This window comes from Phocoena sinus, chromosome 16, assembly GCF_008692025.1.
Source record: "Phocoena sinus isolate mPhoSin1 chromosome 16, mPhoSin1.pri, whole genome shotgun sequence".
Taxonomy (NCBI): domain Eukaryota; kingdom Metazoa; phylum Chordata; class Mammalia; order Artiodactyla; family Phocoenidae; genus Phocoena; species Phocoena sinus.
Genome location: NC_045778.1, coordinates 14,514,442 through 14,541,683, shown reverse-complemented (window position 1 = coordinate 14,541,683; position 27,242 = coordinate 14,514,442). Strand labels below are relative to the sequence as shown.

General features: G+C 40.4%; 1 protein-coding gene across 1 annotated transcript in view; it reads left to right on the top strand.

Annotated features, from left to right (window-relative positions):
* Positions 1-4,052: 4,052 nt before the first annotated feature.
* Positions 4,053-27,242, top strand: part of TMEM26 (transmembrane protein 26) — a 47,537-nt gene continuing 24,347 nt past the window's right edge. Inside the window, exons 1-3 of the mRNA XM_032607987.1 lie at positions 4,053-4,317; positions 22,643-22,721; positions 26,808-26,921. Coding sequence (XP_032463878.1) covers positions 4,127-4,317; positions 22,643-22,721; positions 26,808-26,921 — 384 coding nt within the window. The 5' untranslated portion in view covers positions 4,053-4,126. The remainder of the gene's footprint in view (positions 4,318-22,642; positions 22,722-26,807; positions 26,922-27,242) is intronic.

Here is a 27,242-nt window from a genome sequence, read left to right as displayed (position 1 = left end):
AATATCAGTCAATTTAATCTTCATAATACATGAAGGTATTATCATTCCTCTTATCTTACAGATGAGAAACCAAGGCTCAAAGAGGTTAAGCAACTTGCCAATCGCTTAAGAGGTTGGTGACAAGGCTTGAAGAAGGCAACTTGAAAGCAGCCTCACTCCAGACCCTTTGCCTGTACTTCAGATTTCTCTTCCTTTCTAGCTGTTAAAGTGTCTGAAGATGGATAATTACCTCTGACTTTTCCTTTTTTAAAATAAAAGTAATTATTACAGTTACTAGTAACTTAGCAAAGATCTGTTTTTCCTCTACTATTATACATAATGTGAAATAGTTGCAATTAGAGTTCCTATTTAATCCTTAGGTTTCAGAACAGTAAATAAATCTGTGAGTTTTCTGGTTCAAATTTGTGATCTAGCAGCTAAGACGTCACCTCTGAAATAATAGAAAAGCTTTTTAAAGCCAGAAAGGATGCAATTAAAACAGTGCTTTGAAAGCATGGGGGGACAGAACAGGCATTTTGAGGAATTTCAGGAAGAGAGAATACAGAGAGGATAGGGTCGATGGAGAAAGTAGAGCAGAAGAAAACAGCCTAAGAGAACAGAGATGAGCACAGCTCTTTCCATGAGAGCTCCTAAGACGCTAAAGTCATACCAGCAAGTGTGAAGAGCAGCTGTGCTCAAGGTATTTATTCAATAACTATATTCAGACGGTCTATATTGGGGTCCACCGCTACTCCTTACCTAGAGCCCTCAACGATCTCGAGTTAAAATCTGAGAAGTGTTCTTGAAAGAAAGAGCGGGGGTGGGCTGGGTGAGACTCCTAGTAAGGGTGTAAGGAGAATCAGAACACTCTTGGGGGTGGATGTGGCTCTTGCAGCAGCCAGGGCTGGGGGATGGGGTAGAGGAGAGAAATCAAGGCAGCTCTACCAAGGCCTGAGTGAGACGCACTAAGCACTAGCTCTCAGAGGCTCATGGGAGCCCTCCTTACACTGACACCACTGCCTGCTTCTGTGTGTGTGCGTGTGCGTGTCAGAGTGATGTCTGAATAGGATCAAAATGGGGCTATGGGAGAAATGAACATTATTAGGAGGTTGTGGCTTTTGAAACCAACCTGCAACTTTGGTAGCTCTGGATGCAGACATGGCTTTGGATTGCATCACTGTTGGGAGGCCATGGGTGGGACCGTAATTGCATGCACACTCTTCAGGTAGTATCAGGCGGGGACATCTCTAGCCCTGTAGGTGTGGGAGATTTTTTTAACTGCTCAGTGCTTTTTTCTTTTTTAAAGATTATTGGACTCTTGGCTTGAAGGTTTCAAAATATTTTTCAAAGCTTCCAGTTTTCTAAAACGGGTTTAGGAGAAAATTAAAAAGAACTAACCTTAAGGTGCTCGTTAATGACAGTTTTGTTTTTCAGATCCAGAGACAACAGAACCTATACCGAATCTAAACCTTCAAAACAGAGAAAAACCAAGATGTGGGGAAGATGTCAGATTGACCTCCTTTCTTTTCTGTTAACCTCTCCCCCTGGAGAGCCCTTCTCAGGAGACCTGAGAAAGAGAAAAGCAACCCCCTAAGGCAGGCAACTGGTCTCCTCCGGGTGAGCACAAAAATTTCACAGCACATCCACTTCAAGCAAGGCCACTCTGTGAGCGTGATGGATCAAGACAAAAGATAGGACCACTCTACAATCATGTCCGAACACAGACAAAACATGAACATTGTCCAAACCACAAAAATGACCAAACATTCCCCACCTATCTAAATTAGCGTCAAGACACTCAATTGTAGAATTATTAACGCCTACTTGCTGATAGCATCCAATTTAGAGTAAAGCCCCACCTTCTTCAGCCCTCTTTAAAATCACCTAACACAAGCCCAATCCTTTCTAGTAAGTCTTTTCTAACCTTTCTGACAGCTTCTTAGTGAGACACCCCACAGTTCTCCATGGAGTGTGTACTCCCTCCCTAAAAACGTAATAAAACCAACTTGTTCAGCAATAGATGTGTTCCTGGTGCTGTCGGGATGATGGATTTTGACAGGTCTTAGGAATGTCAAGTTTCTCTCTGCACTTTTATTATTACTTGTCTCAGATCATCAAAGAGCAGCTCCCCTGGACTAAGTTTCCTGGTCCAGGCAGTAATTGCCAAGGTTTGCCAAGCTCTTAGGACGTGCCAGGAGCTTTATATGAATTAACTCCTTTTATACTCACAATGGCCCTACGAGTTGAGAGGCTTAGTACCCCGTTTATAGATGAGGAAACTGAGGTACAAAGGTTACACACAACTAAGTGGCTGAGCCAGGAGTCCAGGACAGCCAGTTGAGCCAGTGCTGGGGCTCCAACGTCCACACCATGCTGCTTCCCGCTGCACAGAATCACTGCTGTACAGTCACTGGTCACTGTGCCATCAGCCTGCACTGAAGGGCACTATAATAAACAGCCCCAGGATATCACTGCTAGGTTTCCTGTAAGATAGGGAAGAATGCAGACGCACAGGAAAAAAAAAAATCTCCTTAATCACAGCACCAGAAATAACTGAGTTTCTTTTAAGTAACTGGATTTTTTTTCACCTAATGAAGACAGTAATTGTATAATTCAGAGATTTCAACCTAATTTAAGACAGGTATGGGATGATTTTAGACTGAATAAACCTAAGCAAGAAAGACAATTCTCTTTGAGTTTTACTTTCAATTTTACTAATGTGGTCAAGAGAGCATTCCTGCTTGGTAGTAAGAGGACTAGCTTTTTTTTTTTGGCCGCCATCACGAGGCACGGGGGATCTCAGTTCCCTCATCAGGGATGGAACAGAGCCCCCTGCAGTGGAAGCCCAGAGTCTTAACCACTGGACCACCAGGAAAGTCCCAGGACTAGCATTTCTTTATTTTCCCAGAAAGAGGGAGGTTGAGGCACAGAAGCTTGGAAGGTAATAATTAATATCTAGCAAGATCTCAATAACTTAGCTTCATTTTATTCTACTGATTTTTGGTAATTACCGTCCATTTATAGCCTACTACACTGATTTTCCATTTACAAGTGATAAAAAGATTTCTTTAAAAATTATTTCAGTAAAAATTTGAGTTCGTTTAAGGAAAAATGTTAATAGTGGTACAGGTGGTAGGAGACCAAACAAGGAAACAAAAATCATGAAGGTGCTTTGGGAAACGCTGACTTCAGTTGCCTCTTTGCCTTGGGTGCTGGCAAGTCGGAGTTTACTTCATGAGTCATTGATGTCAAGGGTACAGTTCCCTACTCCATGAATATCTCCGTCTGACCTAAACCTAGCTTTATCTTGTCTCCCCCTCACTGTCCCCTCTGCCCTCTTGTCTTGCCACCCTACTTCCTTTCAGAAAAAATAGTGTGTGGGGGGGCGAGACATAATAAAGACTATCTCTTTGCTTTAATAACACCTGGTCCAAACAGTGGAAGTGACCCGGGCTACCCGTCCGCTAAGGGAGGGGCAGGGAGCTCTGGGAAAGCCCAGGGTGCCTCGTTTCCTCTAGTTCGGGAAAGTTTTAATTCTTCAAACTGGGCTGGAACCTTATTTCTAAACCTGCCTGCGCAGCAGATTCTCCGGCTCTCCTGCGTCCCATCTCAGAGTCACCGTGAGAGCCTGTTCCTGCAAGAAGTGTGAGTGAATTAAAGTACTTCAGTGGAAAAGTAAGGGAACCCCCCAGCCCCCGACGTCCCCCTCCCCCTTTCTGGCTATGCAGCCCCACGACCTTCAGTTCGCCTCCCTCTTTCCAATTCCCCGGAGCGGCGACGTTCTCGAGGACCCCACGGAGGCCGGGCGGCGGGGGTCGAGGGCAGGGACAGAGAGAGACCTCCCCACTCCCCGGGATTGGGAGGGGGATGGGCAAGCGCGGGAGAATAACGCCTGGGAGCCCGAGCAGCGCAGCCCCAGACTCCCCGGAAAGCCCGAAAAGCTGGGTGCGGAATCGCCTCTCTTTCAAGAGTTCTCAGGAAGTTTGGGGGAGGGGCGCTCCGCTCGCTCCTGTTCGCGGGAGGGTGAGGGAGGAGGACAGCAGCGGCAGGTCTCGGAGCTGTGTCGCGTCCCGCCCTCGGGCGGGCTCGGGTGCTCCCGGCGGCGGGGTCTGCGGGGCGCGGGCGCGGGCAGAGCGCGCCGGGCGGCATGGAGGGACTGGTCCTGCTCAACGCCCTGGCCACCCGGCTGCTCTTCGTGCTGCACTCGCTGGTTGGAGTCTGGCGAGTGACCGAGGTGAAGAAGGAGCCGCGGTACTGGCTGCTGGCGCTGCTCGACCTCTTGCTTTTTCTGGAGACGGCGCTGACCCTCAAATTCAAGCGCGGCAGAGGCTACAAGTGGTGAGCGCACCCTGGGTGAGGGATGGGCATGCCGAGTCCCCGGGCGCTGTCCCTTGCGGCACTCTCAGGCGGCCCAAGAGCCCGTCTCCCCGACGATTCTTTACTGGGATGCGGAGGACACCCTTTGTCCTCGCTGGGAGCATCGAAGGAGCGCGGGATGCTTGGGCGTCGCTTGGACACAACGGAGTGCCCCAGGGTCCCAGGGCAACCCGGGCGAGGGGAAGGCTCCAGCTGCAGCCATGCGCCACCCAACCCCAGGTCTAGCAACTTGAAAGATGGGAAAAAAGAAGGGAAGCGCTTGCATGCTCTACAGAAAGTGCTCCAAAGTGGGAGAGTAGTGGGGCGACGGGGGTGTCATGTGCTCTGCGTTCTGAATTTGGGGTGTGGTTGTGCACGGCTTAGCCTGAGTGCATGCAGTTATGGGAATGCCCTTCGCCGGGCATCAGCGACTTGTGTAAGGGCTAGTGCACATCGGGCAGCGCTGGGGGCAGCACTTCCCGGGGTGAGAAGCCACTCGCAGCACGTCTGTGGTTTCAGCCGCTTCGCCGCAAACCAGCCCCAGCATGGCACTAGCTTCAGGTGTCTTCCGGGCTTGGTTGCTTCCGAGCCTTGGTTAATGGTCAGCCCGTCTTGTCAAATGTGTCATTTCTTGCTTGTTTCAAACAGTCTGCTTAGTTTCACTTAGATTTGTTGTATATCACCTTAGGAAGTTACCTTAGATATAAATGTGTGATTTTGACATTGGTTTCACTTAACCTGCTTAGATTCATCTTGATTTGCTCTAACTTGTACTAAGATGGTACTTTTGAGATGAATGTGCATTTCTGAGCTTGTTTGCTCATATAAAGTTTATATAGCATTTACAACGTTAAAAAAAAAAAAAAGATGGGTTACGATGCTGGTGAAGGTACTAGCAGGCAGTGGTTCAGCCTTCACCTCAACGTGCCAAACCGCAGACTCTTTAGTGATGTTTGGTTTCCTCCCCAAAGACTTGGATGGCAATCAAAAAATTGAGAAAAAGATTCCCTGCCATTTACAAAGAGCCTCTATCTCTATGGCTCCACTCCCAGGAAATTTTCAGCCCAAACTTATCTGAGTTAGGCCTCTTTCTGTATTATTTTTTAAAACAATGAGTCTGTGTTTTCATGTATGCCATATTTAAGAAGAATACCAACTGCTATGAGATAGAGGAAAATACTGTTAGCCAATTCAAGAATTGTATACATGATGGCATATTAAGAAAAATTAAAAGAAAAAACCCCTCTGGACGGTTTTACATAGTAAACTACAAAAGGCTGTGTATTTCACTACAATCCAAGGGAGAGAATGTGTTGTCTCTTAAAATCATGTGAGTCTTGCTTAAATTTTCCACTGTCGAAAAATTTCTAGAATTATCAATGAAGGAATTATTCAAGTAGAATCAATTTAATACAACAAGGATTGGAGGAATGTCACTGCCCCTCCCCCCATTAACAGCTTATCAAGCAAGAGAGATCTGAGGAACTTTCCAGTATGCCTTTCGGAAATCTCAAAGAACAATAGTATTAGTTCCCCAAATAAGCCTTAGGGTTAAAGAAACAAAAGGGAGAAAAGTGTTCACACAGCAAGCGGATCACGTGAGATTGATTTAGCTTTTACTGAGTAGCTTTAACACGCTAGGGTAAAAAATATCTTCAGTAACATGAGGATGAAATCTGAGGCTTAAATATGTTCCATGGAAAGTAGTCCTGCCACCAGCCACCATCAGAGCTTCTGGGAGAAATGTCAACCTCAGAAGAAGGACCAGCTCAACTGGCCCTGAAATATCCTCCTTCTTCTCCAAGAGTGAGGGCTTAGCTCACATTAAGTCAAAATTCCATGCCAGTTGTGTAGACATACTGTAGGCAATGGAACCTTCATGTCCGTATCACCATTGACCACTGATTGACCCAGATTGACATGTAACTTAAAACTGAGAGAGGACAAAAGGATGGGCCAAAAACTGGTGATGGTCAATATGGCAAATTAAACAGGAAACTGGGGACATGTTTGTATATAGAGCGTGGATTCAAAATCAGACAGATAATGGAGTAAAAATTGGGGCTTTCCTACTTACTTGCTGTGAGGCACTGAATAAGTTACTTAACCTTTTTGAGTCTCAGTTTCCTCATCTATAAATACTTATCTCATAGGTTGTTATGAATTAAATGAAATAATATATATTGATGGTCAATGAATACAAAAGAAATGGTCTTTTCTAGATCCTAGAGTTTTTCTTATTTTTATTATGAAAAAATATTCTGTGTCCAGTGGACATATTTTCTGTCTGTAAAAGTCAAAAAACTTTACCTGAGAGACTGGCCAGTAAACCATTGGTTCAGAGCCAAAAAGCCGAAAATAATTCTCATCTTTATTTCAGAACAGGCCCATGATGTATATTGTATATTATAGCACTAACTGAAAAAAATTTTTGCTGGCTCAATATCAAGATTATATTTGAGAGTTAGCAAAAAAAAAAAAATCCTTGATAGACTTGGCTATTATAAAATTTCAGGAACAAATGAGTCTTTGTAAAATGATCTAAACAGAAATGTGGTAAGTAATTCTTTGTTCTACTGATGTTACCACATAAAACCGAGTCTACAAATATCGTCATTTTCATGATGGACAAAGGTCACATGCTGTTCTTTCATAAGTTTGAGAAAAAAATCAGAAAGTGGAATGCTAAAAAAATATGGAAAATTATCCTAGATGTAACATGGTGACACTTAAAAAGGGTTTGATTTGGGACATACTTCATTTCTGGATTGAAGTTTTCTGAGTAAGGAAAAGCGTAATTTTTTGTTGTTTTTGAACGTTAAAAAAAAGTTGTCATTAGAAAATCAAGGCTGATGGAATAAAAAAAAGATAAAGTAAAAGTGATGGCAGTAGGAAAATGTTCCTCTAAGTAGGAAAATGTTACTACAGAGATCTTTATGTAGATCTACACAATATAAAGATATATGTATCTTCTTCTTTTGGCTGAGTTGGGTCTTCGTTGCTGCGCGTGGGCTTTCTCTAGTTGCGGCGAGCGGGGGCTACCCTTCGTTGCGGTGCGCGGCTTTCTCATTGCGGTGGCTTCTCTTGTTGCAGAGCACGGACTCTAGGTGCATGGGCTTCAGTAGTTGCAGCACATGGACTCAGTAGTTGCAGCATGCAGGCCCTAGAGTGCATGGGCTTCAGTAGTTGTGGAGCATGGGCTCTAGAGCACAGGCTCAGTAGTTGTGGCACACGGGTTTAGCTGCTCCACGGCATGCGGGATCTTCTTGGACCAGGGATCAAACCAGTGTCCCCTGCATTGGCAGGCGGATTCTTAACCACTGTCCCACCAAGGAAGTCCCTATATATGTATCTTTCGATCCATTGGTCTTACATTTTTGACTCTACCCTATAGAACCAAAAGTACCCATATGCAAAGACACACATACAAAAATACTAATTTTCATCTTGTTAGTGGAAAATAAAGCTAAAAGCAACCTGATTATTCACCAATAGATTGGTTGAAAAATTGTAATATACCCATACTATAGAATATTTTGCTGGTATTAAAAATAATGAACTAGGGCTTCCCTGGTGGCGCAGTGGTTGGGAGTCCGCTTGCCGATGCGGGGGGCACAGGTTCGTGCCCCGGTCCGGGGGGATCCCGCGTGCCGTGGAGCAGCTGGGCCCGTGGGCCATGGCCGCTGGGCCTGCGCGTCCGGGGCCTGTGCTCCGCAGCGGACGAGGCCGCAGCAGTGAGAGGCCCGCGTAACGCTAAAAAAATTTTTTTAAAATAATAATAATGAGCTAGATTTTATCTATTGACTTTGAGGGATGTCCATGATATGTTGTCAGAAGAATAAAGTTACAGACTTATGTATATTATGCCCTCAATTTTTAAACAAACTTGTCAAAGAACTACCCTTTGTATCAATTGAATACATTGTCTATTTACTAGTCAAGAAGAAGAAGGAGGGGGAGAGGAGGAGGTGGGGAGGCAGGAGGAGAGAATGAGAAGAAGAAGAAAGAGGAGAAGAGAAAGAAGAAGAGTTGGAGGAAGAGGGACAACCCTCTCACACTGAAAATCAATCAATCAATCAATCAATCAAGGCCTGAACGGTGGACTAAACTCTGTTTATACATGAAGTGAAAATTTCTCTTCTGGAATATCAGATCCATGAAACTCCTTTAGACTGCTCTAGGCTAGTTTGAACATTGTTCTTTTTATTAAAATTTGCACCTGGCCCCAAATAAATTAAATCTATAGAAATCATGGTGCAATAAACAGAGCTAGAGAGGAAAATGTGAAAGAAATTTCTTGAAACGCAGCAAACATATTACACTTGTCCAAAGAATGTTTCTTTAGCTATTCTTTGGATAGGAAAAATGGAACTAGAGCTGCTGAGCTCAGCTGTCCAGGGACAGGCAACATTACATCAACACTAAGAACTTGCCAGTTGGAGGAGCTTAATTTGTTGGAATCCTGTAGAATAAAGAGGGTAAGCCAACGACACGTTCCTTGTTAAGTCCAACAAATGTGTGCTGGTGGAATTTGGCCCTTTTCCCCTAGTATTTATTAATTTCATCTGCTCTTCACTTACTTTTCATTAAGATGAAAATTAGTTTCACTGCTTTATTTTTTCTTGATTTTGTTTTCTATTGTCTGGGGAACAATCCAAAGGGTCTGTGAATTACCATTTAGGTACAGTCAAACAGAAGATAAGATTTCCAGTTGCTTTCTAGCTAATACTGATAAAATATTCCTCAGGAAATAGAAAAGCGATCAAGATTGTGACAAATTTGAAGCCTGTTCACTTAAAAGCAGGTGGTATCTGAGAATAAGTAGAAATCTAAGTTGAATTTATTGATAAAACTGTAGAATTGTAAGCACTGAGCTTTCTTCATCAAAATTTCAAGAATACAAGGTAAATATCATTGAGTTAATAAAACAGCTCACTTATATGATCACCTTTCTGCATTGTCTCTTTCCCTTCTCTTTTTTTTTTTTAAATAAATTTATTTATTTATTTTTGGCGGTGTTGCTACCAGCAGGCTTTCTCTAGTTGCGGGGAGCGGGGGCTACTCTTTGTTGCCGTGTGCGGGCTTCTCACTGCGGTGGGTTCCCTTGTTGCAGGGCACGGACTCTAGGCGCTCAGCCTTCAGTAGTTGTGGCTCGCGGGCTTAGTTGCTCCGCGGCATGTGGGATCTTCCCAGAACAGGGCTCGAACCTGTGTCCCCTGCATTGGCAGGCGGATTCTTAACCACTTCGCCACCAGGGAAGTCCCCTCCCTTCTCTTTTATTAGGTTGAATCAGACAACTACTTGTTGACCTGCCTACTAAGTAAGCATGACACATGCTAGGCGCTGTGAAGAAACAGAAAACAGACACATTTGAGATTTTAAAATAAAATGTAGCATTTCAATGAAGTGTTCAAATGTGTGGGAATAAGAATAATTGTGAATATTTAGCATTTCGTGATGTTCAGGCTCTTTCAAGTGTTTTACAGAACTTCCCACTTGATCCCGACAGCAACTGTAGTTATTTTCTGTTTCTGTTTTCTCCCATTTTTAGGTGAGGAAGCTGAGGCACAGAGCTGTTAAACCATTTTAAGATCATTGAGTTGGTGATGGGGAAAACAGGGATGTTAAGACTCTAACAATTTAGAGGAGAAATGGATGTGGGGAGGAGTGATGGGGCAGGGTGGGGACATGGCCAGGGGATGGTGAGTAGGGAGGTAGAGGGGGCTTTACAGCATTTGAGCCGCAGCAGGAGAAGCAGATATGAGAGAGAAGAGTGCCAAGGCTGGGTAAGTAAAGGACATCCTGAGGGAGGTGAGTGTGGGGAAACGATAACAGATTTCTCTGGAGGAAACACAGAGCCTTATCGTTCTTCATTCAGCAAAAATACCTGGAACATCTCAAGTGTGTTAGATGTTTTTTTTTTTAGTGCCAAGAATACGGAGGTGAATAAAGCAGGTAAAATCCTGCCCTGCAAGAACTCGTATCTTAGTCAAGGGACTCAGAAAATAAAGTAAATAATAAACAAGTGTGCTGACGGGGAACTGGATAAAGGCAGTCAAAAGGTACAAACTTCCAGTTATAAGATAAATAAGTACGAGGGATGTAATGTACAACATGATGAATATAATTAACACTGCTGTATGTTACATACGGACGTTACTGAGAGTAAATCCTAAGACTTCTCATCCCAAGGAAAAACTATTTCTTCCCATTTCTTTTATTTGTATCCGTATGAGATGGATGTTCACTAAACTTACTGTGACAATCATTTCATGATGTACGTAAGTCAAATCATTAATGCTGTACAACCTTAAACTCACACAGTGCTGTATGTCAATTGCGCCTCAGTGAAACTGGAAGAAAAAAACCAGGTGTGCTGATAAGTAACAATAAGCAGGTAAACAAATGAGGGATCAGAACTATGAAGGCCTAAGTGGGATGGGTTATAGAGGGATGGAGGCCCCGGGGGAAGGTTCCACTGGGTGGAAAGAGAGATGTCTAGCTGGGGAGGCGACGTGTGAGCTGAGTCCATTAGAGAGAGAAGGAGCCAGGCAAGGGAAGAGCCAGGGAGACGATGAAAGGAGTGAGAGGAAGAAGAGCTATGCGTGCTTTGGGACACTTCCAACATCCTCCCAGAAGACAGAGAAATACTTTCTCTTCTAGTCTTCATTGTCTCTTCTCTCCATGTCCCCTGCCTCCAAGTGAGAAATTCCTGCTAAATTTTATATTTGATCATATCTCATTTTAAAAAATTGAAGTATAGTTGATTTATAATGTTTTAGGCATACAACAAAGTGATCCAGTTATATACACATACATACATACATACACACACATATATGTGTATATATATAGTCTTCTTCAGATTCTTTTCCATTATAGGTTATTACAAGATACTGAATAGAGTTCCCTGTGCTATACAGTAGGTCCTTGTTGTTTATCTATTTTATACACAGTAATGTGTATCTGTTACCATATCTCATTTGAAACATCATGTGTTTGAAAATGTCTGGCTGGCCCCCAACTAAAAACAGGAAAGATAAATTAAACATCAAAAGAGATTCCTTCCTAAATTGATTGCAAATTCAAACCAATTGTGTAAAAAACTCAGTGAAATCTGATTTGATTAATCAATTGTATTTAGACGGTTCAGCAGCGGAAATGAAGAACCTAGACTTGACAGGTATCATATGAGGTCTGATCCTGAACAAGTTTTGAGCAGTGTAGAAGAGCTCTGTAGGATTATAATGCTGTAGTATTTGATAATATGTATCTTCCTCTACCAAAACTGCTTACAAGAACGCCACAGAGGACGTTGGGAAATAAAAGCACTCTTCTCCTGATCTTGTTGGGCATCAGAGAGGACGAAATGAAGGCATTTAGAAGGAGACCCTATGATTTCCATATGGCCAGGGTGGGCACCGGAAATTCTCCCAGGAGATAAACTGTTTCTCTTCTTGTTCACATTTGCCGTCCAGATTTCCTGATATCTCTCCTTAACTTTTTAGTTATTCCAATAATACTTTCCACTGTGCGTTGGACTTATCAGCACTGCCTGCAGTGTACATCCAGAGCTTTATAATATTTGTTATCTTCACACGTGTTTGTGTGTATGCGTTTTCTATCCTGAACCTTGAGCTCAAGGCAAAAGGGTGACTTACATTTGCATCCTTTTTGTAGGCATACACTGAATGTTACCAGCAAATGACTTTGATTTTAGTGATCCGAGTCATGGTTTAGGAGGAAGAGTCTTAACCTATCTTGAGTTAGTACTATGCTTTGCTCCCAAGAAGAAGTCATATTTTCTTCCTTTATTTCACAATGAACTTGGGATCAAATCAATAATTATGGCTGCATTTAGAATGGGACCCCCAGGAAGTTGAACCACTGAATGATGCCCGTGTTCTTCTCTACCAGTATGTTCAAGTGAGACACTTAAAACTGAAAATTAAGGCTATAATATTTTGTAACTTCGTGTACTTGACTGGGAGAAAAACAAAGTACAAATTAGTGTGGGCAGCTCCCATGAGTCAGTGTATATGTGTATATCCCTACTTCTAAATTTCAAGCATTTCTCCTTCTCATAGCAGTGACATTATTATGCATACAGCATCAGGACGAATCTGAATAGCTTCACTTTTACAACAATGGAAAATTCACCTTTACATGGAGGTTTATTTTCCCCATGTGCATTTCCCTCCCTACTCCGGAAGTTCCTCTAAAGTACCGATATCAGGCGTGTTAGACCTGGAGTGCATAAATCATTGTGTTAAAGAAAACCCGTGGTTTTAAAAAAATAAAATAGTATTTTTTAATATGCAGGTATGAAGAAATGAACTTTCTTTGAAAGTCACGTTAAGGATTGTTAACAATCCACAACTTTAATATAAAATGCCAAGGAGGGGCTGATTTTGTTTAATTTTTCTGAATATAAACTTACCACCCATAGTTGTTCAGGGAGAGGGGTTGTATTTTATCTTTGGGTTGTCTGACCTCCAAGAAGTAGCTGGTGTATGACTGACTTAATGTTGTATGCTTATTAGAATAAAAATTAGTAATTCTTAGAAAAAGAAGAAGTCCTCTCTATGACGGATGCCTCTGGCAGCCTTGGTTGGGTCCTACAAGAGTCCTTTGCTTTCTTATTTCCCTGATTGAGCCCCCTGTTCCACACACCTATTTTATTATTAGGAATAGCCTCTTAATATATTGGCTGTGCCATTTTCTGACAGTCTGTTGATAACGGAGATGAGGATGATGATGAAAGTGACGGTGATAATGCAGGTGGTAACAGCTATTGATTACTGAGTACTGACGGTGCTCCTAGCCTGCTTTACATCCATTATCTCCTGTGATCCTCACGACCACCCAATGAATTCGTTTTCATCTTTATTAGTATTTTATGATGGGGACGCTGCCGCATAGCAAGGCTAGGTCACGTATCTAAGGTCACGACTAGTAATAATAAATCACAAAAACAATGCCTAGCATATGGTGAGCCCTCACTTTTATTGAGCCCGGCTTTTGCACTGAATGGATTACCTCCTTCACTCCTCACAATAGCCCTCGTGCTACTATTCTAGCTCCTACTTGCAAATGAGGAAGCCAAACTCAGAGAAGTATTCCCACGCTCGGATTAAACTCCATCAGCCTGTTTGTTGCGCTCTGCGTTCAGTAACCAAACTGGGTTTTGCCTGTGGACAGTACAACTACGTATATTTTGGGGGTCAAGGATTCCCTGCAGTAGAGAAAGGGTCAAAGTATTTACTCTGTTTCAAAATTGGGTAGGTAAATCTCAGGTGACTTGCTAATGAGTACTAGGATGGTTTTGCTTAGAACGTAGAAAATTTCAGACTCCACATGGCCACGACTCAGAGACACTTACACAAGCAGACATCCCTGTAAAATCAAAGCAGATGCAAAAGAAGACAGAAGAGGGGAAAAATTCTAGAGCGTCTTCATTTTTGGTCCTGAAGTGAAGAACCAATCTCTTCCCCAGAACAGAAATAAATACCATTGTCTTTTATAGAGTGAAATAAATTGAAGTGTTATATAAATAACATCCATAATGCATTTAATCCTCTGAGAGACCATTAAATTTCATTAGTCATTAGTGCTTAAGTTCGCTTGTTCATTAAACAATCATTTATTACAGTAGGTGCTATGATGGTGTTCTTGAAGGAATATAAAATATGCGCAGTTATATGAGGACAAGACAAAACAATACTCTGAGAACCAAATAATTTTCCACAAATTCAGTCCAAGAGTGCAGAAAGGCTTCAGAATAAAGATACGGTCTGTATGGTACACTTGTGGGACATGGAAAATTTCTCAGGTATGTGCTTTATGTCCTAGCCTTTGAAGTGGCTGGTGGTTTTACAAGAGTGGAGAGAAGAGGGAAGGGCTTTTCCGGTTGAGGGGATATCATGATGGTAATACACAGGGCTTCAGTTGGAACCAGCTCATTTACGAAGATGTCACGATTTCCTTTGCCTCAGAAATTCTATGAGCAAAACAGTAATGTAAATCCTAAAAACCGATGCATATTTTGTCCCTAGAGCTCGTTTAGTCGTCCTGAAGCATTTTGTTGAGGTTTGAACGTGAGCAACTTCAATTTTAATGGAGTTTGTTCTTGCTTTAGATATCATCTTGGAAATTCTTAAGTGAAGTATGTAATACTAATTTTGCTAGTGGTTGATATTATACTTTGAGAATGTTACCTTATTGAAAAAACAATCAGCGACAATGAACAAAGAAAGTTACAATTAAAGGCCTAGTGTTCAGCTTCAGAAGTATTCTCCTTTTTACAAAACCTAGATGTGGGCATTCTTCAAGGGCTTTGGAAATCTAAAGAACGATTCCACTGTAATAGGTATTCCTAGCCCATGTGAAGTTCCTCCCTGTCTCTTCTGTTCTCGTTATTAGTCTGCTCCCCCATAAGATCCTGGACAAAACAAACCCATCATCTGATCTTGGTACCTATTGAAACATACACACTCCATATTCAATTTTCCATTGGTGGGGAGTTCTCACCAGCCTACGGCCATTTGGTTGTGGCCTCCCCTCCCCCTGCTCCTCCCTTATGGGCGGGCACCAGCAAAGGGCTCTAGGAGGACAGATTAGTGATTTCCCAGGCATTTGGGGGTCGTGTGTTCTAGAGGAGCACAGGGTGCATTTTGAGGGGTGGCAGAGAGGTAGGTGCTATCTGGAGGCTGTCGTATTGGACACCCTTACCCCCTGTGCTAACAGAAAGCCCTCCTGAGCAGCCCAGGTGGAAACCGTGGCTGTTGAGGCCCACTTCAAGAAACCAGTCTACAAGTAAGGAGGCCAGACAGTCCTTAAGTTGTTAGACACGGTTTAGGGGCTCATGAAAGGATATCTTGACCTAGTTTCTTGATTTCCATGAAAATAAGCCTATTAATATAAAGTGCTCCAGAAATTTTGAAGACCCTCGAGGCTGTTTAACGTGAGATTTTGAAACCTGGGTCTAGTATATCCTGACAACTCCACACTGCCTTTGTAGAGTAGGAAATACTGAGCAGTGAAATATAAATAAAATCGCAGCTCGCATCGAAGTAATTTTGGAACATTATTTTTGCTCCATTTAAATATTATCTGTCTTCAGATTTATGCATATAATTACAAGATTAGAATCCTCATTGTTTGCAGAGAGAAAAACTACACAGGGTAGTGGGTGATATTATGGTTAATTTTTCTTCTACTTGCCTACTTCCATTGTTGTATGTTTCTAAAGTGAATAAATGTTACTTTTTCAATAAGAAAACAATAATAAATATCGTTTTGGGGAAGAGGAAAATGGAATCCTAATTCTACGCTAATGGTGAGTTGAAGTAGATATCCATTGCAGGACTAAATTGCTAAATGTCATGACATAATCATTTTGTGAAAAACACTGTCATGTTGAAATGACAACTTTGTATGGCAAATGATACTTTATATTTGGATGAACTGAACTGAAAATAAAGCAATGAGTATAGCTCTTTAAGAGCTCAGAGCAGTGTCTAGCATGTAGGAAGACCTACAAACATATTAGTGAACAAATAAGTACGTAAACAAATAGAGAAAAACATCCTTTTGCTGTGTATTTAGAGAGAATTGGTGTGTTGGCTAAGGGCTGTGAAATAAAAAACAAACAAACAAATAAAAAAAAAATTTCTGTGGAGAAAATTTATCTTCAGGAAGGCTGGAATTTAGAAAAACTAGCTGAGAAAAGGGAAAGCAATTTGGCATTAAATTATTAATGCTGGGCATCTTCTATATTGTGATAGGGTAGTGATAGTTGGAACTGGAATAAGTCTGAGTTTCCAAGGATAGGTAGGTCATCAGTAATCAGGTATCATCAATTTTGTAAAAATATCCCACCTGGACATGTCTTATTCATTTAATCATATATTTATCAGTTTTTGTCAGTCTCTCAATAGTGTAACATAATTTTATAAACAAGCAACCAGAAACCTGATTTATTTCTGAGATGGCTAGACCCCTCTCTGGTATTAGTGCTTGTGGCTGGTATCTACTTACTTTTGATACAATTAAGACATGAAAACTGGAGTAAAATGATTGGTAGCCCCTAAGAAAGGGCATGCAATTCGGTAAATTACCCAGAAAAAGGTGGGATCAGGCTTAGTTTTTAATTTTTAGAATTCACATTCTCCTTGGCTCCAAAAATGAATCACTGACAATGAGCTATCAAGAATATGACAAACCTTCAAAATAATAAGTAACAGCTACATGTCATCTTGAAATATTAAAATCCTTCGTAGTGGCAAAAAAATACCAAATTTATACAAGAACAGAAGAATTAGTTCATCATAAATCAATTTATGATGATATTTCAAAAAGAGATTTCTAGTCAAACCAGCAACAGAGTGTCAAGAAAGTTGGAATTATAAATCAACTAGGACCTTATGAAATCACTGACTATTTGGGGGAGCCCATCATGTGCCAAACACTGTGGAAGGAGCTGAGGGCATAATGTTGGGCAGACAAGACACAATTCTGTGCTTGTATTGGGTTGGCCAAAAAGTTCGTTCATTTAGTGAATACGTTGTTCAATAAAGGTCTTCATGAAAATGAAAAGCGGCCTTTATTTTTACTTAAAACCGAACGCACTTTTTGGCCACTCCAATATTACTCAGAATTGCTGGGAGACAATTAGTGAACACAGGTACACATACACATATATACATATACATATATATAGTTATAAAATTTGAAACTGTATGGGGTGAAAGTGAAGAGTGTTATATATAGAACAAGCGTAACAAGGAGATCTAATTTAGGCTGGAAGGACAAGGAAAGCTCTTCTGTGGAGTCCTATAGAGCTGACATGAATTCTGAGAAGGAGATAATCAGGTGAAAAGTGAGAGAGAGAGGTATTTCAAGGGGGAGAAATACATGTGTGAAGGCCTGAGTTAGGAACTCACTCAGCTTTTTTCCAGAACTGAAAGAAAACACCATTATAGGAGCACAGTGAGGAAGAATGCAAGCAACAGAGACCAAGAGGTAGGCAGGGTGCTGATGGTACAGCATTTTATAAGTCATGATGAGCAAAAAGCCCACGCCAACCATGACTGTGTGACAGTAAGTGCCTTAACCGTGAACGTGAAGTTAGACATAATGATGTCCACAGCACTGCAAACAACTTCCCTTGGTTCAGGGAGTCTCAAATAGCTTTGGCTTTGAGAACCATAGTTTAAAAATGGGATTGATTTTAAGTTATTTGAAGAAACAATCTTCTAACGAGGTATTCTGTGGGTCCGCTTTAAGTGTAGGTGCTGAATATGTGGCCATGAGTGTATCTGCAGAGCTGAGCCTGGGTAAGGCAGCAACTCACATGTATTGAGCATATACAGTATCAAGCTCATAACACTGTCTTATTTAATCCTCACAACCACCCTATGAGGTGGATATTATTATACCCATTTCCATAGACAAGGACATTGAGTCTCAGGAAAGGTAGCGACTTTCCAAAGATGAATGAATAGAAGAGGCAAGATTCAAGTTTGGGTCTCTCAAGTTCATGAAAATGCTACCACAGTGTCACAGTTCCTCAAGGGACACAATAAGAGGAGCATACTTGTTACCAGACCCGCTGAAATGGGAAGAAAATGTCCTCGTAGATGCCAGCAGCCTCCATTCACTTCATTTGCTCAATCCTCCCTTTATTTATAAATTCAGGCATTCAAGCATTTAAGTATTTGCTTAATAGACATTAATTAAAGACTTAAAAAGACACCTGAGACCACTGAGGAGGAGAAAAAATGAAGGAGAGGGAAGAGGGAAGGGACATAAAGATATATATGACTCAGGATCTGTCTTCAAGGAACTTAGGAAAGCGAAGTCATATATGCACCCAACAAGAAAACAGTGGAGAATGTGTTGGGTCACAAGAGAAATACAAGTTAAGATTAACTGCTGCCATTAAGTCCTATATTGCGAAATACAGGAAGGACGTCGATGGGTAGAGACGTAAGAGGAGGGCTTTCCAAAACAGACAGTCATAATTTGAAGGGACGTTTGCTCCAAAAACCATGTCAGAGCCTCTCTTCTCAGATGGACCAAGCTGAAGGGGCAATAGAGCCCTTTGCTCTTAACAGGGACCCATGGTCCAATAAAACATATGTGACATATGGTTGAAATGTCTTCTTCATGTCCCAAATAAAACCTATCATACATGTTTTAATACTTCTCTAGATTATAGAGACTTATTTTCTCCAAAATTAAAAAAAAAAAAGAAATTTCAGTTGTACAACTACCACAGCCTACTACTGGGGGAGGGGAGGGGGAGGGGGAGGGGGAGGGAGAGGGAGGAAGTAGGGAAGGAAGCTCCTGATTCTCACTTGCTATTGACCACTTCGCAGACTAGGCATTTCGTTGGTAATTCTACCTGGAAGCCTTTGGAAATTCCAGCAAATCCTCTTAGGTGTAGGGTTAAGAGGGTGGGAAATAGGGGGAGAAAGACTATGGACTCATACACTCTTGAGCTGAATATGATTAATTCTCGGAGGGTTAAATGTGATTCCCTCTTCCCACCCCCTTTTCACTTACATCAAATAGGTCTGATGAAGAGGGGCTGAAGTGAGGGAAACTTTCTAAAACATTTTGTTTTGTTTCATTTTAAATACACAGCAGGTTGAAACTACTGAGTTGCTCAGCTTGATAGAATGTGGTAAAGGAAGAGGAAGGGGAAGGGGAGATAAGATTAGATAATGGAGGCTTTGAATATCAGAGAGAGAATTTAGATTTTCTGTAGTAAGCAGCACAGAAAATCCTGGATTTGGAAGTTTTTTGTTTTCTAATATAACTAGATTCCTAATTAGAGGAAATATGTTGAACCAGGATAGTATTTTTTTTCCAGTTACAGAAATAAATCTTATGCATAGAAGATGTTAAGGGTTATTGTTCTTTTTTATCCTTAACCTCTTTCAAGAGCTATGTTATGTTCAGTCTAGAGTCTCCCTAGATGATTATTATAACAGTATTGTTAGGGGAGTTAATCCCAAAATTAATTCCAAGAGAGTCAGCAAAACTGCAGTCCAGCCAACATTTGATGTATCCAAACAGACATTTACATATTCCCTCCGACTGTCCCTCCAACCAGAATTCATTTCCTTTCCCAATTTCACAAAGGAAATATTCTCTCCTGATGTTTCCCTTGATATGGAAGGTCAAAGAATTAAGTGTTCCTTTTCTTTTTGAAAGCGTGTTCAACATGGGGGCTTTTGATATCTTGCTGCAGCCCAGCCATCGTCTAAATCAGATTTTAATAATATCATGACGCATACCCCTTTGTTTCCAAATTATTTTTTGCAGGAATTCAAAGGTAGGGTAGTGTCCATTTAAATACTGATTTCTTTTAAACATCTTTATTGGAGTATAATTGCTTTACAATGGTGTGTTAGTTTCTGCTTTATAACAAAAGTAAATCAGCTATACATATTAAATACTGATTTTTTTTAAAAAGACTCTCTTTCTTTTGCCCTTTCTCCCTTCTTCTTCTCAGAAGTTGAAAGGAGATATTAATGAAAGGGTTAACAGCCTTTAAAAAGTCCATTCTAAAAATCTTCCTGCATTTAGGTTTGCTCACTTCTTCCCCCACTGGATTATAACAGTATGAATTTAGTAGCATTTCATCACAAACAATTCTATTTTTGAGCAATTAACATTTCTATTTTTCAGGTCACTTTAAACCATCACATATGTGTACTAAAAGTATTTTAATAAAATTATATTGACTTACAATTTTGACTTTAAGATGATTCATAAAGCAAGATTCCAATCTAAATTAAATGAAATTGGAAGAAATAAATTTGGAAAGTATGTAATTTTCATCTTCTTTCAAATTTTTAAGGACATGTTGTCATTGCACAATGTCCCATAATTATATTAGTAGTAGCTACTTGTTATTGAATGCCCAACTCTGCCAGGCGCTGCTTTATAGAAAGTACAGTTGACCCCTGAACACTATGGGTTGGAACTGTGCAAGTCCACTTATATACATATTATTTTCAAGAAATACATACTATAGTACTACATGTCCCATGTTGTTTGAATCTGCGGATGTGGAACTGTGGATACAGAGGACCGACTACAGAGTTATATGTGGATTTTCAACTGTGCAGAAGGTCAGTGATCCTAACCTCCACGTTGTTTAAGGTCAACTGTATAATAAAAATTCCTGTGAGATAAATGTGACAGCTACGGACTGAACTGTGTTCTCCCCAAATTCATATGTTGAAGCCCTAACCCCCAATGTAACTGTATTTAGAGACAGAGCTTTTAGGAAGTCAGTAAGGTTAAATGAGGTTCATAAGGGTAGGGTCCTAAAATAATAAGATTAGTGGCCTCATAAGAAGAGAAGAGAGGGCCTTTAAGGATCCACCTGCCAATACAGGGGACACAGGTTCAAGCCCTGGTCCGGGAAGATCCCACATGCCACAATACAGGGGACATGGGTTTGAGCCCTGGTCCGGGAAGATCCCACATACCACGGAGGAACTAAGCTGGTGCACCACAACTACTGAGCCTGGGCTCTAGAGCCCACAAGCCACAACTACTGAGCCCGCATGCCACAACTACTGAAGCCCACACTCCTACAGCCCATGCTCTGCAACAAGAGAGGCCACTGCCATGAGAAGCCTGCACACCGGAACGAAGAGTGGCCCCCGCTCATAGCAACTAGAGAAAGCCCGCATGCAGCAACGAAGACCCAATGCAGCCAAAAGATAAATTAAAAAAAAAACAAAACAGGGGCTTCCCTGGCGGCGCAGTGGTTGGGAGTCCGCCTGCCAATGCAGGGGACACGGGTTCGTGCCCCGGTCCGGGAAGAGCCCACATGCCGCGGAGCGGCTGGGCCCGTGAGCCATGGCCGCTGAGCCTGCGCGTCCGGAGCGTGTGTTCCGCAACGGGAGAGGCCACAGCAGTGAGAGGCCCGCGTGACGCAAAAAAAAAAAAAAAAAAAAAAAAAAAAAAGAGAGAGAGAGAGAAATCTCTTTCTGTCCTTGTGATGTGTATGCACTTAGGAAAGGACATGTGAGGATCTTAAACTTCTGACCTCCAGAACTGTGAGAAAATAAATTTCTGTTGTTGAAGGCATGCAGTCTGTGGTATTTTGTTATGGCAGCCTAAGCTAATATAGGACTGTTCCCATTTTGTGGATTAGGAAGCAAACAGAGGTCAGTGGCAACACTAACATTTGAACCTGATGTGTCTGACTACAAACAAAAGCACTCTCTTTGAATTGCCCTCTGAATTTTGAGTCTGAAAATAATTAATATAGATAGCTCTTTAAAAAAATACCAAACCCTTCACCTGTTGTTTGTTGGTATAGGCATACCTCGGAGATACTGCCGGTTCAGTTCCAGACCACTGCAATAAAGCAAGTCACATGAATTTTTTGGTTTCCCGGTGCATTTAAAAGTTATGTTTACACTATACTGTAGTCTTTTAAGTGTGCATTGCTTTAAAAATCAGTGCACATACCCTTAATTTAAAAATGCTCCATTGTTAAAAAATGCAAACGATCATCTGAGCCTCCAGTGAGTCCTGGAAGTAACGTCAATGATCACTGATCACACATCAGCACACAAATATAATAATAATGAAAAAGTTTGAAATATGTGACACAGAGACACAGAATGAGCAAATACTGTTGGAGAAATTGCACTGATAGACAGACTTCCTTCACGCAGAGTAGCCAGCAACCTTCACTTTGTAAAAAATACAATATCTGTGAAGTGCAATAAAGCAAAGCGTAATAAAATGAGATGTGCCTGTATTTTTATTTGTACCAGGTTTAGCAGAAACACACAAAGCCAGTTGATTTCCTTCAGTACATATCATCTGATTTTTGTCTTTTTGTATGTTACTATTTGAGCTCTCAGAATTTCAGGTTAATGTTGAAAAATGTAGCCCATCTTTCTGAAAGGACAATGTTCAAAAATCCAAGATTTACTGTTGCTGTATTTGCTTTTTGTAAAATGTATTAAATACAAAATATGCAGTTTTGTGCGTGAAACTAATTGGCAGTATCCCATTAAACTATATTAAAATTAACATCTATTAATTGGATTAGAAATTCAGTGAGAATGACAGCTGCTAGTGCCTTTTACGGTTACTTTGTTTCTCTATAATCCACATGGCAGGAATCACATAATGCTTTTTCCCCCTTAGAAATAAACACTTGAGATAAAATGATCTGACTCAGTGTGGTCAGGGTATGTGCACTTGTTTTCTTTTTAAAAAATTTTGTAAAAGCTGAGCTATCTTTTTTTTTGCTCTTTCACAGGTTTTCACCAGCCATATTTTTATATCTGATTAGCATTGTTCCATCATTATGGCTTCTTGAAATGCACCATGAGACCCAGGTATGTCCTTTTGGAAAGTAGGGAAGTGAAATACTCAGCAATAAACCACATTCAAATTATAATCCAATTTCTGTCAGAAATGCACTTTTCTAAGGAACTGGAGTTATCAAGATTTGAATAAGTAAGAGGCCTCAGCAAAAAGGAAGTGAATCCGTGATCTGTAAAACCCCATGAAAATGTTGCATTCATTGAAGATTTAAGACTACATCATTCATTAACAATTTGGGTTAGAGATCTTGTGCTTAAGACTTCCCCTCCAATATGCTACGGTTCACATGGGGATATACAATTCTGGTTTTAACCCTTGCCGCTTCAACGAGTTATCGTGCTAAGAACGGGCAGGGCTCAGTCATCTAGCATCCTATAAAATGACATTTTTAGGGACAACAGAAACAGAAAAGAAACCCCATCATCTGTACTCAGCTATACAAACACAATCAAACTTGGAGGGGCTATTTGAAGTAGTGTGTCTTAAAACACAGGCTTTGCAGGTTACGGGAGATTCACTTTTGAGGGTCCTATGAACTGTCTCAGTAAAATAGGAATTTCACCCTAGGGACCCGAAATAAGGGTAAAGGAGAGGAGCCAGGGGACCTACCGTCAGGAAGGGTGGGCTCTCTGTTTTAAGACCACACTGACCTAGAAAACAAACAGTGGGTTCCAATAAGAGTCCCTAATCTATATTAGGGAGATACAGAGGGAGGTACTGATTTTTAAGTGAGTTGCTTCTTGCCTGGGCAACCCTAGGTAGCAGGCTCTAGGCTGGATTCGGTCATTGATTGTTGTAAATGCTCCTGTACAACACTGGGGGTGCCAGTTGGCGAAGTCCATCAGACTGCAGCCTGGACGTCACATCTTCAGGGTGCAGGTTACAGGTTCATATGTTTTACAGTAGTTATAATATTATTTTAGGACATTTACTGGTAAAATATGTGAGACTGTTTCACAGATTTCTTTGCTACAGTTGGTCATTTTATAGCAAAGTTAAGCCTCTGATATACGTTTCAGATATTCAAACCTTATCTGGAAAGTGCTTGCTCCAAATTTTAGGCACACAGAGGGGAATTTAGTTCTGTAGACTATTTCTGAGTTCCACAAGCATGTACCAATGATGTAGGCATGAAGAAAACATTTGTCTGCCTAAATCTCCTGTTTAAAAAACACTGAAGTCAAAGACTCTCTATACGTTTGTAGCAAAAGTATTTTTGTCACAGTAGATTGGTTGGTTCAAGTTATTATAGCTTTTAAAAACTGTACCATAAGGATTAGGGGACTGTTTCAATTTCCTTACTACTTACTGCTTTCAAGGATATGAAAATAAGCTCTGGTGATTTGAATCATTTTTTTCCTTCACATCTAATTCTATGACGTGGCTATCATCCACAATAACAATTCATTTCCCCAAATGCTTTTATAATATAAATGCATTGCACAGTTAATTGATATACAGGTCCAATCCTATTACAACAAATAGCATACAACCAAAAGCTCTCTTTTTAAGAAAAAAAAGATTTTTGAGCCCTGGGCAGTACCTCTCTAATTTTCATACTACAAAAGAAATTGGACCTTTAGCAGTAATGGATTTGACTCATTTTGACACTGAGAATTAAAATGAATGCCCAGTGATTGAATTGGGCAGGCTGGGCAGAGACAGAAGTAGAAAAAAGTGAGAGAGAGACAAAAAAGTATTGGAATTGCGTTTAAAGGAATAAGAAATGGCAGAATAAAGGGAGGTAGAGAAATTCTTAGTCCATTCATGTAGGAAATTTTGGTTATGATAATAATCACTTTTTTCATATAGTCCCTTCATTTCGAAGTATTTTCAGATACATTTTCTCATTTATACACCCAGCAACTTCTTAAGTTAGACATGGTATATGGATTTCTATTTTATAGAAGAGGACCCTGAGACTAAGAAGGGTTAAGTAATTTTCCCAAGGCCACATAGCTAATCAACCACAGTTCTGGGGCTTAGAACCTGAGTCTTGAGCCCTAGTGCATTAAACCGCACTGCCTTTCTCAATTATGTGTTCTATGTGTTACAGGAATTTGCATCAAAATCATCTGGATTTTTCATGATGGGAAAGGATAATTTAATTTCCTTTCACATTTTCCCTTTACTCTATACCCTAAATGCTCTAACCTATGACTTGGCATTTGAAAAACACGCTGACCTATTTCATGAAAACATTTCCCCTAGATGATCAATTCTGTACCTTCATTTCTGAATCTGGCTGGGTCTACCTGAATGGAAACAAAATGCTTATGACAACAGTTATGACCTTAACTCTTAGTCAAGTCTATTTATGAAGTGGCACAATTCAAGCAATGGAAATTTTCTGGTCTTGATGGTGTCACAGTCTGGTTGACCCAACGGAGTACTTTTGAAGCTATTAAAAGTTTTAAGACAGAGCCCACGAAAAAGTGACTTGTTGGCACCCAGACCATGCACATAACTCACTTATACAATGCTGAATGTAAACAATATTACCATAAGAACAATATAAGTCAGGTTAGGTCTTAGGAGTCAAACCCACTGTTCTTTGCAGTCCTAAGGCAGCTGCCACTTAAAGGAAAGTCGTATCAATTTATAACAAATAGAGTTCTAAGAATAAAGAGGGACTCAGGTCTTTATACCATAACACGAACTACAAAACTATTTGCTATCAAGTTATCTTATGCTGCAGTATAGATGATGATTTTTTAAAAATAACAAGATGTCTATGGATTTTTAGTGATAAGAATGTAAAAAAACATATCAGGGTCACCATTTTAAATATACAATCTGCTTTTCATGCCTGTAAGAGAAGTGGTCAAATTTGTTTCCTGTTGAACATTAGGTTATTAGATAAGAGTCACAAAACTCCTCTGCAATGAGGACTTGTTGCTCAAAGATTTAATTTGTTATCTTTATTATCCTTTCTCGGAGCCTTAGCTGTACAAAAAAAAAAGGGTACAAACAACTGCACTTTTGTTCTTAGAGTTACGGCACATGGCCATTTTTCTTAATTATTCTTGTCATTTCACCTGTAACACTAGTTGTTTTGATGGAAGGGAGGAAAAAAATAGCTTCTCGACAGACTTTCTTTTCTACTTTTCCAAGTAGCTCATAGAATGATCGATGAAGTATCCAGAATAATTAAGAAAAATACACTTCTCACAATGTTAGCATTTAAAAAATAATAATTTCTCTCTAAATCCAAATGTGTGCTCATGTGTGTGTGTGTTTGTGCGTGTGTATGTGTTTCAAAAGTACGTTTGCTCTGCAGATGTTTTAAAAAAAAATCAACCATATATATATATATATGTATTTTTTTTTTTTTTTTTACCCACTTGTGAAATAATCATTGGCTACAGTTACGTTTTCAAGTGCCACCCCTCTCCTCTCTTATGTACTTTTTTCTTCTCTTTCTGTACCTCGGATTCCCAGCATCTGGCTGTATAAATCATCCACAGTTCACTTGTAGAAATTTGCATGCAAAATGAAAGAACAAGAAGGGGAAGAAGTGCCATTTATTTTAGGTCTATTGTTAAATTTTTTATAAACCTAAACTGACTCCTAAAGTGACACAAGATGTATATGTTGGTGGGTGAATATGTTAATTTATTATTATTTGGGGGGGGTTGTTACAGTGCCTAACAGGCATGATTGAAAGTAACTGAATTATCTGTAGTAGCAAAATGGTATTTTAGATAAAGAGGCCTCTGGACAAGAAACAAAATCTTAGAAGGAATGCTTTGACCAGGAACATACGTGCTTTCATTGGTTGTTGGTTTGTTTTATAATTGATCCAGGGTCCAAGGAAGGGAACACAGTGATCGATCCATAAATTCTACAGCTCTCCACAATGAACTCAGAGCATCTCATAGACTTGTGGAAAAATAAGACACGTATAGTTGACTCTTTTCTCATATTAGCTGAAAAGTGGTTTTCTATCTCAAGCCTATATTCTGATTTTCAGAAATGTTTATGTATACTATGAAATGTCACATATTTGCTCATAACCTCTTAGACACATTGAAGCCATCTTAAACTCTACCTACTGTGATATTTTTTGACATACTGCTTTTTAAAACACTTCTTAGTATTGCAGTAGCCAATCTGAAGGAATGTCAAAGAACACCAGCACCAAAGAAGACTTCAATCAAACTCTGTTGTCAACTGAACAAACCAACAGAGCGGATGATCTCATTGAGACGGTGAGAGCTTTCTCACTGTATATTAAAGGATCTAGCAGATCACCCTTTCATAACATACTCTATACCTTTCAGCTCATTCTTTCCTAGGGAAATTTGCCAATTGTTTGGCTCAGGAGTTCACAAGATAATTGTATTTAAAAATATTATTAAACATATTTAACTTACAATAATAGGCATATATATCTTATATACATTAATAAATATATTTAACCTGCAGTATTAAGGAACCTTTAACACTTAGATCAGACAGTCTATGTACAAAGAGAGATACATACATTTGTGAAGGAATGATACAATGGAAAGACTGAGATCTGCCCTATA